Source organism: Phoenix dactylifera, chromosome 2, assembly GCF_009389715.1.
Source record: "Phoenix dactylifera cultivar Barhee BC4 chromosome 2, palm_55x_up_171113_PBpolish2nd_filt_p, whole genome shotgun sequence".
NCBI classification, from domain to species: Eukaryota; Viridiplantae; Streptophyta; class Magnoliopsida; order Arecales; family Arecaceae; genus Phoenix; species Phoenix dactylifera.
The window spans coordinates 3,050,254-3,066,713 of NC_052393.1; the positions used below are offsets into that span (position 1 = coordinate 3,050,254).

The 16,460-nt window shown below is 36.4% G+C and overlaps 1 protein-coding gene across 4 annotated transcripts; it reads right to left on the reverse strand.

Moving 5' to 3' along the window:
- Positions 1-925: 925 nt before the first annotated feature.
- LOC103719894 (calcium-dependent protein kinase 18) lies at positions 926-13,121 on the reverse strand. 4 transcript variants are annotated; one of them, XM_039117411.1, is made up of 13 exons: positions 12,761-13,121; positions 12,268-12,643; positions 10,521-10,651; positions 9,315-9,356; positions 8,969-9,080; positions 8,781-8,859; positions 8,452-8,621; positions 7,983-8,109; positions 7,569-7,684; positions 7,357-7,464; positions 2,940-3,002; positions 1,773-1,946; positions 926-1,624 (listed from the first exon to the last, which is right to left on the reverse strand). In XM_039117411.1, the coding sequence occupies exons 2-13, from the start codon at positions 12,577-12,579 to the stop codon at positions 1,460-1,462; spliced, it is 1,599 nt and encodes a 532-aa protein (XP_038973339.1). In that variant the 5' UTR covers positions 12,580-12,643; positions 12,761-13,121; the 3' UTR covers positions 926-1,459. The 4 variants fall into 4 exon arrangements, with proteins under 4 accessions (XP_038973339.1, XP_038973341.1, XP_038973338.1 ...); XM_039117413.1 differs by having other exon boundaries at positions 12,756-13,121; XM_039117410.1 differs by having other exon boundaries at positions 12,752-13,121.
- Between the last annotated feature and the right edge of the window lie 3,339 nt (positions 13,122-16,460).

Here is a 16,460-nt window from a genome sequence, read left to right on the forward strand (position 1 = left end):
TCGTGGATTAGGTTGCTTGGGTAGGTTTAGAATTTTTCCAAAAAAAAGGATTTGCGTTAACATAGGTAATATCATGTCAAAATTAATCTTGTTTTGTGGTAAGTTTGATGATCAGTTGATCTTGATTCATCAAGATGCATTATATGGAAACAGAATAAACGAGAGCTAGAGGAAATACATGGAGATTTAAGACATATTAATTAGCCAGATATCTTTTTTATATTAGTTGAACTAGTATTGCAAAAGGATTTGTCTTGCCCTAGTTTCCCTAGTGCATTTTTGAACGGGCGAATTGGGTTCCCATGAGGTACTACATGCATTAAATTTTAGGATTTTTTGCATGAATACCCTCCTAAATATCGAATTTTGTATGAATATTCTTCCAAAATTGATATTTGCATGTATATCCTTGTAAAACACTTGTTTTGCCATTCTATTCTTTTTTTATTTTTATTTTTACATATGTACCTTGCTATCTAACGACGTTAAAAAATTAACGGTTTTAAATTAAAATAACTAAAATATCTTTAATGGGTAGACATACAACTAGATCGCGATCCTGATAGTAGAAAAAGAAGACAAGAACAATAGCGTAATTTTAAAATTTTATTTTATTTTTAATTAATATAAATATGATTTTTCTTAACACTGTTAGAACAACCGTTATATTATAGGCATTTGTATAATAACAGATTTGCGAGAATATACATACAAATATTAATTTTGAAAGGATATTCATACAAAATTCGATATTTAAAAGGATATTCGTGCAAAAAAATCCTAGATTTTAATTCATTATGAGACCGTTCTTTTTCCAATTATTATGCAAATAAGCATAATACAAGTACAAGATCTTTGTCCAATACCCATAAAACAGCCGTATGCTATCTTTTAGATTGATTCCTGTAGATGGACGATTATTTGGAAGATCCATTTAAAAACAGATAAAAGCTTAACATACTATGCGTACATAAGCTTATTCCAAGCTTCTCCGATTTAGTATCTGAGATATGACCAAACTAAGAATGGAAAGAGAACAAAAAAGAGCACAATATAGGTCACAGTTCGACAAAAAGATACATCAACTTTTTCTAGAATTTTGCATTCACCCGTGCAACCATATAACCCCAAATTTGCATTAATGCGTAATCACCCATTACATTTGTGGTGAAACGCTGGTCACCAGACATAATATACAACTCAAATGTGGAGATAAAACTCCACGTGAAGAAAGCATTTAGCTAGTTGGTAGCGACCGTCCTCTTCACAGCTTAGCTTCTCTCTCCAGAACTGCACACTTCTGAGAAGAAAAACTTTTCTGCGTTTCTTGTGGTTCACTACAATCTGTCACATGAGCAGATATATGCATGCCAAACCCCCAAAAGATGGATCCTTAAATGGTGAAGACTGGAGAGAGCATCAGCTCATTCCCTCATCAATTGCCAAGTCTCCTGTTGAGCTACAACTTCTGAGGATTACTAACACCAGCTGGAGTGGGCACATTGCGTGAACTCATGCTTGCAGTTTTTAGGAGTCGGCGGAATTCATCCAAGCTTATCCTGCCATCCTTGTCGATGTCAGCTTCCTCTAATAGTGGGTCAATCGAGCCCTTCAAACCTGTGTGCTGCAAGCATGGTAGCTCAGTGACACCAGGTTCTAATTTTTACTTTTAATTTGTTAAAAAAAGTATATCCTCAGAGAACACTAGAATTTAAAATGCAATCATGCCGGAGGGTTTTAAAACCACAACAACAGTGACTAGGAAAAGATACCATTCGAAGTTCTTCGGGTGTGATATATCCATTTCTGTCCATGTCAAATTTATTAAAAGCAGCTTGGGAAACTGATTGCCACTTTTCAGAGTCATGTTCCACCAACTGATGCACATGTAAAGTTGCTGCAACAAATTCAGAGAAATCTACGAGTCCATCTGTGTTGCTGTCTATCTGCTCCAAAAAGATGGAGGATAAAAGTCATTCAGGTCCATATATCCACCACAAAGCATGCAAAATAGGATTTTTTTATTTATTTTACGTTAGTTTGTTTTAAAACTAGGACAGATGGAAGCCTGGACAAATATCATAGCGAGGAGGTTATGATTATGATTTACATCTGATAGTGAAATGCTGTTACTGATATATCTTGTTTTTTGACACATGAATATATGAATATGACTGTCCAGTTTGATAGTGAAATGTCATTACTGTTATATCAGATGCCTTTTGACTTATTTTTTTCCTTTTTTTGTGCCATTCTTTTACTTATTTTTTTCCTTTTTTTTGTTATAAAAAAAGAGGTTTCAGACAATTTCAACTGAAAATCATGTAGACTGTCAGCTGGCTGAGAAAGCTGTTCTAAAAACTTAGATGACTGTTATTTATACATTACTCCCAGAACAAAATAAATTATTATAGAGAGTGAAGGGGTGTGTGTGTGTGTGTGTGTGTATTCTTATGCAATATAACATCCCTTAAAAATAGAGAAAGCAAGTCTATTCTTGTTCTACATACATTTTTGCCTCCAAAATTCCAACTCAACTATTGGAACTAATTTGTTTAAATCTCAGTACTGGGCCTGGTCTCAGTGTGCTCCTAGGATGGTATGGGACAGGGACAGGATGGTACAGTCTGGATGGACTACAACAATCATTAATAATAAAATAAAAAGAAAAATAGAAATTTGCCTCCAGGTCCAACCCGGTCCATCCACTGTCCCAGTGTGTCCCAACTGCTGGAAGCCTGGAACACAAACGGGATGGTCAGAAGGTCCCAGTTCAAAAGAGAACAGGTTTCCTGCACCCATCCAGAAGTATTGTTTTCTTCCTAGAATCATAGGGTACTGGCTTGCTGGTACCATTAAGACTTGATGCACATTATAATGAAAATAGTGCACAAGGGCGCATAACGCTAGAATGGAAATTTGTAAGGGTAGTGACCTACCGCCTGAAGAATCTCTGGAGCATGAGGCCCCCTCAGTCTCCATGGAACGTCTTTTGCAAGAGCCTGGACAAAATTGTCACAATGATTATGACTCTGAAATGAAAAGCATAACATGTACATAAACCTTAATCAAAACTTAATAAAAATTGATTACTTGTACTTGCACTGATCTATAGAAAATGACTCGAGCCCATGCCAAAAAGTGAAACTAATCCTAAACTGTATGTTAGTTGGCAATTGCTAAGAGACTTATCAATAACACTAATATAAGCAGATGTTAACAGGTCATTTCTTAGAGGAACTTAAGTACAATTTTCATTCTGGCACAAGCTAAATGTCACCATTTGTTATTGTGACTCATGAAAAAACTACAAAACCACAGAAAGGAAAAGATCCTCAAGAAAGTAAGAAAACATGAGCTTTCCAGTGTATGTCAGTTATATACTCAACAAGTTATGACTTATGAGAGGAGAAGCCACCTCCGATCAAGCAATTATATTTTGGTAGAAAGTTCTAACAATGTTTCTGAACACTATGAAATACTCGTTTTGGAAGAAAATTGACTAGTATTATTTCCCAAATATGCGATAACGGATGTTCTTGTAAAATCAATCTGATTTAGTTCAGGAGATGACTTGGAGCAGCCTTTAAATAATCTTTTACAGTATAGACAATTGAGAAGAAGATTTGTCTACAAAAGGCTAATTAAGAAGATACCCATCACCTATCTTTTTGAGAAAACTTTCATGCAAGGACTCATGACTCTAACATCATTGTACCAAGAGGGCATTATGTCGGGAAGTCATGTCTAACAAAGCATAGAAACAAACCAATAACTAATTTCTTTTATCTTTGTTAACATTAAATCACCACGATTATGATGCATTTACGAGTTAGAGATGACATTTCACATACTTATCCATCAAAATGGTGCTAATATTATTTTAAATTACTAGTTATAGGCATCATATAAGTGGTCAGAACTGTGTAGAAGTGGGAAATTTTGGTATCTGGATGTTCCAGTCTGCTTTGCTGTATGTTTTCAAAGGCACACAGGCACCGGATATGCTACACACAGTGGCACAGATATCAATCTCATGCATAGGGATGCTGTATTTAAATCAATTTTTTAGTTATTAAGGTCACAGGTGCTAAAAAATCACTCATTTATACATTGTTGGGAAGCAGGACTTATAATCTACAGGCTTAAATAGACAACTTTAAAACTGAAAAGTATCATGTGATGAGTGGGAATGCAATAATCAATCTTAACGTTATGCGAATATTTTATGAACCAAATATTGTTCAAGATATATTACATTTTAAACATCATGTCAACCCCTTGATGCATATCAAATACTAGCCAAGGTAACTTGAGACAGGAGAGGGGCCCATGAAACCTGTTTTCAACATCATGTCAACCCCTTGATACATATCAAATACTAGCCAAGGTAACTTGAGACAGGAGAGGGGCCCACGAAACCTGTAGATTCAATTGGCTAGTTGGAATGTACCTCTTCCATTACACAGTATACGCTCATGCAAAGAGGGAGCAACTAAACCTAAGCAAATCTGGCCCAACCTGATTTTGGTCAAGCTCACGTTGGGGTTTTCAGCTTGTCAGGCTAGGCATGGCCTCAATTTCTCAAGCCCAACAAAATTCGGGCCAAGCTCAGGCTTGGTGTTTCTTAACCCAGCCCTACGTGAAATTTATTTTATATATATATATATATATTTAATTTATTTTATATGATTGAATATTTAATTATGTATTATTCGTTATATATTATTATATTTTTTAATTTATTTTTGTATTTTACATTTTTTAAAATAAAAAGCAAGAGGGGAATCAAGACCACTCGATGGCCGATCCCTTATCTCCCTCTCTTCTCCTCAATACACCTCTCCTACTCTACGAACATCACCGACCATCCCATTAACCCCACCTCGAGCTCCTCTCTCTCTACTCCTCACCTAGCTAGCTGTCGCTGTCGCTCCTCCCTCTCACTTGGCACCTCATCCTCATGGGTTGCTGCTGTTGCTCCTTTCTCTTCGCCTCACCCTAGCTAACCACTTCGCCTCTCCATCTCCTCTCTCGACACCTCACCCTAGCCGACCATCGCCATCACTCCATCTCTCTGCTTCAAACCAGCTAGCCACTGGCACTCCTCTCTCTCTCACACGCGCAAAGCGGTGTCCCTTCACCCCTCAATTTGGAGGAGCTGATCGAACTCTATTCTTCCTCTCTCACACATGCCCAGGTCAATTTGGGCTGCCGGATCAGGCCCAAGCCTTTAAATTATGTTGGATAGGGCTCAAACTTTGAATTTCAGACCCAAAGCCAGGCCATGCTCAAGCTAGGGAAATTTCATTGATATTAAACCGAAGCCCAGCCCAAACCATATGCCTGACCCGAAATGTGCTTAGGTCTAGGAGCAACCCTACACACCACTCCTTGGATATGATAAGTGTAGAGAGATGAAGGGTCAAGGATGTAGTTAAGCATTTTGGCACATATTAGTTCACTATCTTGGAGCAAATATAAGAAGTGTAAAATAATCGACATGTTAGGCATAACGGTGCAGAAGGTTGAGTGGTCCACTATTATAATATGAGTTCAAGTAGACAAGAAATCCAAGTATCATTGTAGCAGTGAGAGATTAATAGAAGATACATTCACTATTTCTTAGCCAAGTGTATGAGGTTTAGTTCTATTAGAAATTCAAGGTTCGCCGTACCGGTATCGGACCCTATACCGGTGCCACACTAGCATAGTGTCCGTACGGTATGGTACGGAATTTTTTTTAATGTACCGAGGGTCGTACGCCATCCGTACCGGTACTGATACCGGTACCGAACCGGTACTGTACGATACGTCCGGTACATTTGGTATGCTACGGTACGGCATACCATGATTAGAATATAAACATATAATTGACATGCATGCATGACCTCCATATCCAGCACATACTTAACATGGATATCTTAATCCAAAGCATTTGTCTTCTGTTTTTAACTTTACTAAGCCAATAGGATCTAATACCAAATCTTTATCCACGTTAATATCCAGTATCATAGTTAGCCAGCATTCTCTGAGAAAAATCAAAGATGCAGCTGATAGAATTTGACTAAGCTTGGTCTCGCAGATAGGTAGGAAAAAGTTTGTTGATTTATGTTTCACAAGTTAGATTCAATATCACATCCTTAAAGTTGCAAGATAAAACGTAAGCAGTAGAACAGGTACAAAATTTAACACTACACTTTGTAGCTAATACTTAGAGGCAGCTTCCAGCCTAATCAAAATACTACTGATCTCATAAATATTTCTACATTCACTGACTGAATTAGATTCTTTAGACTAGAATCAACAAATAATAAATAAATTTAAAATTGGTAAGACATATCATCTGATTTGGTGCCTCTTGAATGCCTTTCTGGCAAGCAGAAAATAACTCCTACTTCACCACACTAGAGAGGTTTTGAAAGGAAAACCATATGCACATTCTAACTTTGAGATGTGCAAAACTTTTAAAACTAACTTTGTCTAAATTCAGTCTCTGATGGCATGTAAAGACTTAAATTTTAGATTTCCATAAGAATGAAAAGTTTTAAAAAGAGTGTTCTACACGTTAATGAATTTGGACAAAATATCATTCTCTTTCCTTCTGCATACTATAATGATATTTTCTATACCAGTTATAATGTTAAATATATGAAGGATCAACAGTTTGTTCCTTGATCCCAATTTTTGAAGAGCAATAATAAACTAATTGTGTTGTCAAAGAACGGACGCATTTCGTATAGAAAACCTAAAAGCTGTCTCTTCTGTGCTTTAAAGCAAACTTTAGGCCTAGGTTGTAAGACAGGTATGGAATTCCTCCACCCTCAATATGTAGTATAAGTTTTATCTTTCATCATGGCTCAAGAAGGAATCTAGATATTTCTAGTTAGCTGGTAATGTAAAACAGATAACAGTCAAGTTAGCCATTTTGACAATAATCATCTAGCATGGTTCAAAAATTGAAATTTTCATTTTTCTTTAACAGTCAGCAGTTATGAAACTACACTGGACACCTAGCACTACAGAACAAAGATTCTTACAAGAATTGCCAAAATCAATGCTTTATTGAATAGAAAAATAGATAAATTAACCATTAGAAAGTCTTCTGTTTAGCTATACAAATTTGTCATAGATGGTTTCAGAAATGCTACGTTCAACAACAGAGAATGGCCTAGAATAATGAAGTCATGAAACAGACAAAAAGTTATTCTGGAATGAGAATAATCCTTAGCTAATTGCTGGAATGTAATGAATTTTTAAACATAGGTAAACCAATTTACAAAAAACACCATTAGAATTTTTCTAAATGGCTTATGGAGATTGCAAATTTTATGCTGAATATTAAGAAAAACCTACATGTCTCATTTCTTCAAGACTGATTGCACCATTTTTGTCCACATCAATTGCATCAAACTGGTCACGGAGAGCAGCCAGCTCATCTTCATTTAGTGTATTTGCCAATGCCTGCACAACTCATTACCTTAAATTCCAACAAGGCATCTGCAAAATACTAATATATGTAACATATTATGCTTCAATTCTTCTGGAAATAGTTCAAATTTGTTTACCCTTAGTGCAAACTGCTTAAAACGGCTGTACTTCACAAACTCACGCACGTTATGAAGCACAGATATATCTAATGGAATTTCTGATGCATCTCCTCCTTCTCTCACCCATGGGTGTGCTGTGAAAATGGGGGGCAAGAGGTCAGAAAACACATCCATGAAGAAGTTAAGATCTTAAAAAAAATGTAACAAGAAAACAAAACCATCAACATTGCATGGTACAAGATCCTTTTTATAAGTTTGAGGAGATCTTCTAACTTTTAAATGGATATTACTAAAAACAAGTTGTTTACATAAAATTCCATGACTAAACGTTAGAACAGATTTTATAAGTAATCCAACAACCCATGGATGTACCATGTATCTTAGATGGATTGTCCAGCCTAAAGATTTTAAACAGCTCAAATTAATACATACATAAAGCCTGAGCAGCAGTCAATCTTGTACGAGGATCCTTAACTAATAACTTATTTACAAAATCCTTCGCGCTGTTGCTTATGCTTGGCCAAGGCTTCCGACGAAAATCCGGCTTGTTCTTTAGCACCTGCAAACCAACAGAATAAGAATAACACTATAGCACCTCCAGAAACATAAAGACGGCCAGATAAAGAATATAACATACAGTGTTTCCATTACATGGCAATTATAATTACAAGAAACTGTTAAATTGAACCTCTACAGGTTAAAGGATTATAGATAGTCCAAAAATTAGTATCCAAAACTGATTACAAAAATGGAGACCAAGTTTTATTGTCGTGATCAGCAAAGCAATTATCAGTAGCAAACAGCAAAAATCAACATAAATATGAATGTTACCATTGTATTTTGGGTGGATTATGATCATATGCTTCGATTAGAATATCCCAGAAACCAGAATGGAATTTACCTCCCTAAATATTCCATCCTCAGTTTTATCCCAGAAGGGACGTCTTCCACAAAGCAAAATGTAGGTTATGACGCCTATGCTCCAAACATCTGATTCAGGACCAGACCTACGTTTCAGTACTTCCGGGGCCACATAGTAGGCACTGCCAACAATGTCATGGAATCTCTTCCCTGGAATATGCCATGTCTGAAATGTCATATCTATACAGCTAAAAATCAACTGCCTAAAATACTATTTCTGTAAAAAGTTCCAAATCACATAAATATGCAGAAAAACAAATTCACCAAATATGGAAGTTTACAAAGATTGGAGATGTTTCCTATGCACACCTGGCTTGATGAAATCTGAAAGGCCAAAATCTGTTGCCTTCAGGGGTGAGTCCTCTTTTGTTGATTTGAAAAGGAAGTTCTGCAAAGGTCAAGCGTGTAAGGTGTTATACTATCTAGTACACATAAAAAGACTTCGACTATCAATAGATCAGAAGTTTAACAACTGCTTTTGTGCATTCAAACTATACCTCAGGCTTCATGTCTCGATGTACCAAACCATGCAAATGACACTCAGCTGCAACTTTAAGCATCTGCCGTACTACTATTGCAGCATCTTTCTCACTGTAACGACTATCCTTTCTGCAGAAAATTTGTTCAAGATCAACACAATTAAACTGCAAAAGTTATTGTAAAGGTGCTCCAAGTATTAATTAAAAAGCAATGGAATCTAAGAAACAAACTCATTCATATCTAAACTTTGAAAGATAATTGTTAAGATATTGATATCTAATTGAATAAGAGGATATCTGATTCTCTTTTTTTTACCAACAAAATTATGTTTTTTTTGATTTAATGAAAAGTAAGCAGTCTTACTTGGCCAATATTCGATCCAGCAATTCACCACCCTCACATAATCTGATAAAAAGTGCAAAATGCAAAAGTCATCATCATGACCATTCTTTTAAAAAAAGAGAACACCCGCTGTTATTTCAGTAGAATACACATATCACTCAACAAACAGAATAGACTAACAAAAATGTGACTACGTGACTAAAACAGTGCAACTGCTATAAGGTTAGCTCTGAAAAAACTACGACTTACGCTATTCAACTCAAGATATTCTCAGCAGAGAAGGCAAAGATTAGCAGTAAAATAAAAACCAACAGCAAATACATTTTGTTAGTTGTTCTGAAATTCATATCTGAGCACTGACCATTTTGGTGGCCAGGCCACAGGTAACAGATGCAAACATAGATGGGTCCAGATGACATAAACAAAGAAATTAATAAAAATACACAATGTTATGGACTGCAAAAGGTCCTCTAACCATCCAGGTTGAGCTATGAGAAGTTGGATCTTTTACCAGTCTTTTACAAAAAGTGCCTTATGACCTGACCTGACCTATATTTTTAACAACAGGTCAAACAGATTGACCTATTGGGGTGCCATAGGTTTAAACACTAAAGAGGGTCATGGAGAAGTATTTTGTACATCCTACAGAGATATAAATGCTACATGCACCAATTCATGAAATATTGTAATATCTACCAAGAAAAACATTTTTAGCTGAAGATAACAATAATCGCTAAACCTCTTTCTTCTTTTCTATTTTTTTTCCTTTGAAGAAATACAGCATGACCACCACCTTCCAGGATCAAAGCTGGAATCTCTTCCCAGAGAATGCACTGAGGAGAGGGGTGCCAACCAGCAGCCCTATTGGCCAATATAACAGTAATGCAGAATTTACCTTTACATTATATCTTTGGTTAGAAAGATACCACTTCTTTAGAAAATTCATGTTAATATATATCAAATAAAAATGATGATACAATGGCCCAGACTAGTTATAAGCAAATACAAACAAGTTAGCAAGCAAATCATGTTTAACAGTGATCATAAAGACAAGCAAGAATGCATTTCCAGTATATCATGATATATTTTAGTTTCATTTATGCACATAAACATAAAATCATGATTTCATTCCCATAATGGGTCAAGAAAAGACATTGCTACCTACACAAATGACTTTTGAGACATAACTGCAAAAGACAATTAATCTAATGATAATAGAAAACTTACTCCATAACTATATAAACATAAGAATCATCTTCAAATGCATTATGGAAGTGGACAACATTCTCATGTCCTTTTAGGGCTTTCAGTATCTTCACTTCACGCTTGACATCCTCAACAGCAATAGGAAGGACCATCTGCCAAGAAATAATATACCTTATACCAATTACCAATAAAACAATTATGAGCAGGTGAATAGCTGCCTCATGAAATTCAAATATTCTCTAGTGGTAGTTAGAATTGATAAACATAGTAACAACTGTTTTATCCAATGCATAATCAGAGATAATAAATAAAAGTTCAGCTGAACAGCATATGTGTGAGCAGCTTGGATTCTTTTTTTTCCCCCTTCAAAAGGGCGGTCATTTTTCATCTCTCTCCAACTTCTTTAATATAACCTTATAGGCATGTTTCTGGGGCAAAAACAATGGGGAATGACACTCTTTATCCAGAAGATGCATGGTATGCAGAAAAGATTTTCCTTGTAAACAAAATGTAGGGCATATTTTTCAATCCGGGGTACCTGTTGCATCATTAGATAAGAAATGAACAATAAATATGTCAAACTATTGAACATTATTTTTTGAACAAAACAAAACACTAGAATATATTTCACTGTCAATAACAGAGAGATAAAATTCATACCCACAAAATTAATAGATAGAAATCCTTAGGTCATTGCAATGCTTAATTAAGTGAATGTTATATTCATTCACCAAGGATTAGCATGTCCAACAATAGCCAAAGATGCAGGCACTTTCTGATTAACATGTCCAATTGTCCATGCTTAGATTTAGACTAGGAGAGTACAACAGAATTGTCTATTTGGAAAAAAAAAAAAAAGAGTATCTAAAAATAATCAATTACTTTCTTCTATCTAAATTAAAGGATTGCTACTTTGTCATATGGCACGTATTGTTCGATATGCACACACTAGGATATGTTCCTACCAGGATAGTGCGCCATAGGCACAGCAAGTATAAAGGTACACCAAAACATACAGCATTTAAACATAAGCACATCTGGAGACTGGATCAACTACCTAGCAAGAAGTGCCCTTGCTCCATCCAACTACTACCTTCTTTCTTCCTCCGTATAGAATTGTTTGGGGAAATTGGGTGCTGCACAGGGTGTTGGGAAGAACAGCTGTTTTTTCCAGATTGGCAAGAACATTTCTGGAGTTAATTTCTGGAGTTAGTTTTAGCCTGTCTAGAACATTTCTGTTGTCAGGTTATAAATTCGTAAGAATTGCTGCTAGCAGATCCTCCATGTCTAATCAACCGATGAAAGAGCTTTACACTGACTTGACTTTCAGCCTTCTAGTATCATCATCATAATATTATTTCATTATTAAGAATTTAAGGAAAAATTAAGCCATATCACTTAGGCCACGTACTGATTTGAAGCTTAAATAGGGGTGAGTACTTCATTGGTAATTAAATAAGGAGTTCCAATGTACCAACCCAGTACAAATTGATGCAACAAATAATTAACTAATTGCATCACAAGCGTGCAGGATTAAGAAATTGAAGAAAAGAAAAACATAAGGCATGGCTTCGAAACTATATACAATAGAATTAGTGTCAAGATCTTCCCCCCTTTTCTTGAGGATCAAGACATATTTATTTCTCTCCGATACAAATGGAAATCTCCAGTTTAAGTCAGCCAATCAAATCCATGAAAAAAAAAATCCAGCAAGAAAGAAACTTTTTGCAGAAGAGAAAAGTAAGAACCCCATGTCTTGCGGAATTACCTTTTTCTTGTCGATCCTCTTGACGGCCACCCGCCCCCCATTGGCCTTGTCGGTGGCGACGAAAGTGTACCCGAACTGGCCGTGCCCCAGGAGCTTTCCGATCGCGTACCGGCTCTCGAAATCCTTGTCGTACCCAAAGTCCGTCCTCTTCCCGCACGGCACCTTCCCGCCCGCCCTCCTCCCGGCCGCCTCCTCCTGCTTACCCCGCCGGTTCTGCGCCTCCGGCTGGTCCTGGTTCCCGCCGGCGGCGGCCGCCGCGTTGCTGCTACTGGAGCCGCTGACCTTGATGGCACACGACCAGCACGAGCCCATCGCCTCCTCCTCCTCCTCTCTTCGTCCACCTCAAAGCGATTAACATCAACACATCACAAAAACGCTGTATGCTTGCAAGAAAGAAGAGCGAGAGGGCTTAAAAGGGTGAGATTTAGAGGGATCGAAAGGGGCAGAAAGAGAGTGGGAGGAGAAACGGTCAAAAGGAGGAGACCTACGAGACCTGGGAGGAAGCCAAGAAGAAAGGCGACGTGAGATTAAAAAATAAAAAAAAAATCCCTTTAGTTTGTTTTTCGAAGTCTCGTGATCGCGGCTGGGTTTTTGGTATTTCAATCGTTCAAATACAAGAAACTAAATTATTCTCTCTCTCTCTTGGCGTCCTCTCTCCCCGTCGTTGCCGTCGTTGAGTTGGTTGGACTTTTTCGGCCGCGCCCGTTTATTTTATGCCTTGGAGTTGGTTGGTTTGATTACTTTCGGTTTGTGTTGGTGTTGCCGACGACGGGATCGGGTCGGCCAGCACGGACGCGCGGAGCCAACACGCTCATCCCCGCACGCGCTTTCCCTTCGCCGACGTGAGAATTCGGAGAGTTTCTTGCCTGGAAACAACCACGAAGGCGTTTTTGGAGATTTGGAGAGATTTTTTTATTATTATTATTGAAGTGGGAGGCAAAGCTACCCGGCATCTATTATTAGAAAAAAAAATTATAAAAATTATTTATAAAAAATTTATAAAACTAATAAAATATTTTCATGAAAAATAATGGTTTGTAAGTAGATTTGTTAAACCATGCAGTAAGTTAAAAAAATCTTATAAGTAATTTGAAGATACGCGTGTGAACAAATATGAACGGGCGGAAAAATGTGGAGGATGCTCTTGGTTGTGGGGCATGCAATCATGTGCCGCCATCTCGCCAGTGCCCTCCTAAACTTAAATTAAATGATAAGATAAGCTGATATCAGGAAGAAGGTTTTCCTACCCTCTTCAAGCCTTTCTTATAACCTGATTAATAGAGACTCATATGAGGCAATGATCTGAAGCAAATCTTGTTAACAGATATTACAGCACATAAATAAGGTGCTAGGACCTTCAAATCCTAGGTCCACCAACCTAGGATTCCTCACAAAGGCTCGGAAGTCCTTAACATCTCAATCAGCTCCAAAAGATTTCTCCCTTGTTTGTCAAAATTCCAATGAGATATTAGATTGGGTAGCCTCGTAAGCGGCTAACCATTTTGAAAAGACCTCTTTGGCTAGGAGAGAGGGAATTACTCGGTGGACTTCAGGTTGATTTTCTTGGGTGTATTCATACTTCTTATGTATGATTCATCAGTTCTTGCAACAAAAAAAAAAAAAAACAAACAAAAGATAAAAGAGAAAGATGCAATATAAAAGCCTGCCCAACAGACTCCCACAGTATTCGACGTTGTAAAACCAAACCAAGGGCCCTGAGGATGGTGTAATGATGCCTATCTTTTTTATGAGTGAAGCTCGACTAATTGCCCCACATCCTTCCGCCGGACCACCAAGTCCATCAGCTAGCACCATATAATATTCCCAACTTGGACCCATCATATGCAGTGTATACGAAGCAGTGAGTTGTCAACCAGCTTGCTTCAACAAAACAACGAATATCAGGAGCAAAGGAACGAACTAAGGACTTAAAAGAGTATTTTACAGAAGGGGCCCTGGAATTCCACATTAAAACTTTCATGCATGGTGTTGTAGTATCGATCGTACCCTCCTTCTGCCCCACTCACCTTCTGAAACTAAACCAATCTACTCTCCTTAAGAAGCAAAAGCACTTGAATCATACACATCTACCGCCTGCAGCTGAGAACCAGTCGATGTGACTCGATGTTGATACTCTGCTACTCCTCCTAAAGCTTCATTCAATTGAGTAGATAGAAGGGAATGAGAGTGAGAATTGTTTGAAGAAGTACTTGGGTGATGCAATGACTCTTCTGCTGATTGGGAAGTGAGGAGGTGATTTTTTTGATATCACCCTTTTAGGTTGCATCCGGGAAGGGGCATACTGCACCGTCTTCTCCGACGGTGTTGGAGAACGCCTCCCCTCGCGTTCCAGTTCTGATGCTACCATAGAGAGTCTTTTGAAGTTATGTCTGCAGCCCATATGCAGCAATTACAAGCCGCCAAGGTGTACAATAAAAAACTTTATAATTATATTTTCCTAAGTAAAAAGATTTTTGATAATTTTAGAAGGCTGGAAATGAATCATAGTTGGATTTTTTTTTTATTTTAAGAAATCAGTGGGATATTAGGTGCCTATTTGGGAAATCATGGTCATAAAAAGGTCTAGATTTTACGGTTCATGCAAGCTCTTGGTTGATATAATTATATTTTGTTAAATAAGAAGATTTTTTATAATTCAGAAGATCAGACATGAAGAATAGTTGGATGTAGTTTTCTTTTTCTTTAAAAAAATAGTGGAATATTCTATTAATTTCCCAATAAAACAAATAATGAAGAAATAATTTTCTAAAAAATAGTTTTAAATGATCAAAAAATATTAGTTTTCAATAAAAAAATTTATATTTATATTTTACTAAATGAGAAGATTTTTGATAATTTTAGAAGGCCACACATGAAGAATAGTTGGATGTATTTTTTTATTTTTTTAGAATCAGTGGAATATTGAGTGCCTATTTGGGAAATCATGGATATGGAAAGGTCTGAATTTTATAGGTTCATGTAAGCTCTTGGTTGATATCTATTACTGTTCTGGCAAAATGTGTTAAGTAATGCAGAATATTATAATATTATTAGAGACAGATGTAATTTAATTGTAGACTTAAATAGGATATATAGGAGAAGATTGGGTATTATAATATATTATGAAAAAAGGTCTTTGTAAAGGTTGAGCATTTGTGGGCTTAAATAGGCTTATTTTAAACCCGAGTGCTCCACATTATGACTTGAGGTTGAAAGAGGTGCTTGGATAATGTTATTAGGTAATATCAATCAAAGTGCAGGTCTTTGTAGTGGTACTAAGATAATCATTGAAGCAAAAGTCATCCCACATAGTCATATTGGTTTATATTCCCTGCAAAATAACACAAGTAATGGAAATAAAATGGTCATTTATTTTTAAAAGAAGGCAATTTCCAATAAGACTTTGCTATGCTATGATAATTAACAATATTCAAGATCAAATTTAAAATAAAGTTGGATTGTACTTGCTTGGCCCAGTATTTAGTCATGGTCAACTTTATATTACGCTTTTGCATGTTACATTGCATCAGGAGCTTAAAATCTGATAAAAAATGAATATACAGGGCTAGAAGATTATACAAAAAGATTGCCGGCCTTCAGGTATTTTTTTTTCATTATATAGTAATATATTATGATTTATCAGATAACACTACTTTATCTGATTTTTTTAATTTTGTTGCATATCATATTATACTGTTTTTGTAAAAAGAATAGCAAAAGATATGGAATACAGTTTGCTATCGCAGCTATCGCTGAAAAAATAGAACCGGAAGATAAAGGTCAAGCTTGCGAGAATTTGGGATTCAATAAATCCCAATGCTGATAATCAATTGCTAAGTGTAGATTGTAGCCTGATTGATGAGAAAGTTGTAATGACTCTTTAATAATTCCTTATCATTATATATATATATATATATATGTGTGTGTGTGTGTGTGTGTGTGTTCTATCTTTATACTTATGATAAATTTATTTTATATAGGAAACTACGATTCAAATATCAATTTATAAAGAAGATGCTACACAAGTCAAGAGCTTGGTCATTTAGAATGTATATATTTTTGAAAAATTTAATGTGGCTTTGAATAAAAAAGTTGTAGAGCTGCTGTGCATCAATATATTATCTATGTTAATGGATGGACAATTGTACAACAAGTTGATGGTGACAGCAGCTCCATACCCCTTCCAACAATTT

Excerpts from the sequence above, each read along its gene's own strand:
- LOC103719894 (XM_039117411.1), bottom strand. The coding sequence starts at position 12,579 with ATGGGCTCGTGCTGGTCGTGTGCCATCAAGGTCAGCGGCTCCAGTAGC. Across the intron at positions 10,652-12,267 it reads AGAGGATCGACAAGAAAAAG|ATGGTCCTTCCTATTGCTGT; the intron begins GTAATTCCGCAA and ends ATTTCTTGGCAG. Across the intron at positions 1,625-1,772 it reads CACCCGAAGAACTTCGAATG|CACACAGGTTTGAAGGGCTC; the intron begins GTATCTTTTCCT and ends CCATGCTTGCAG.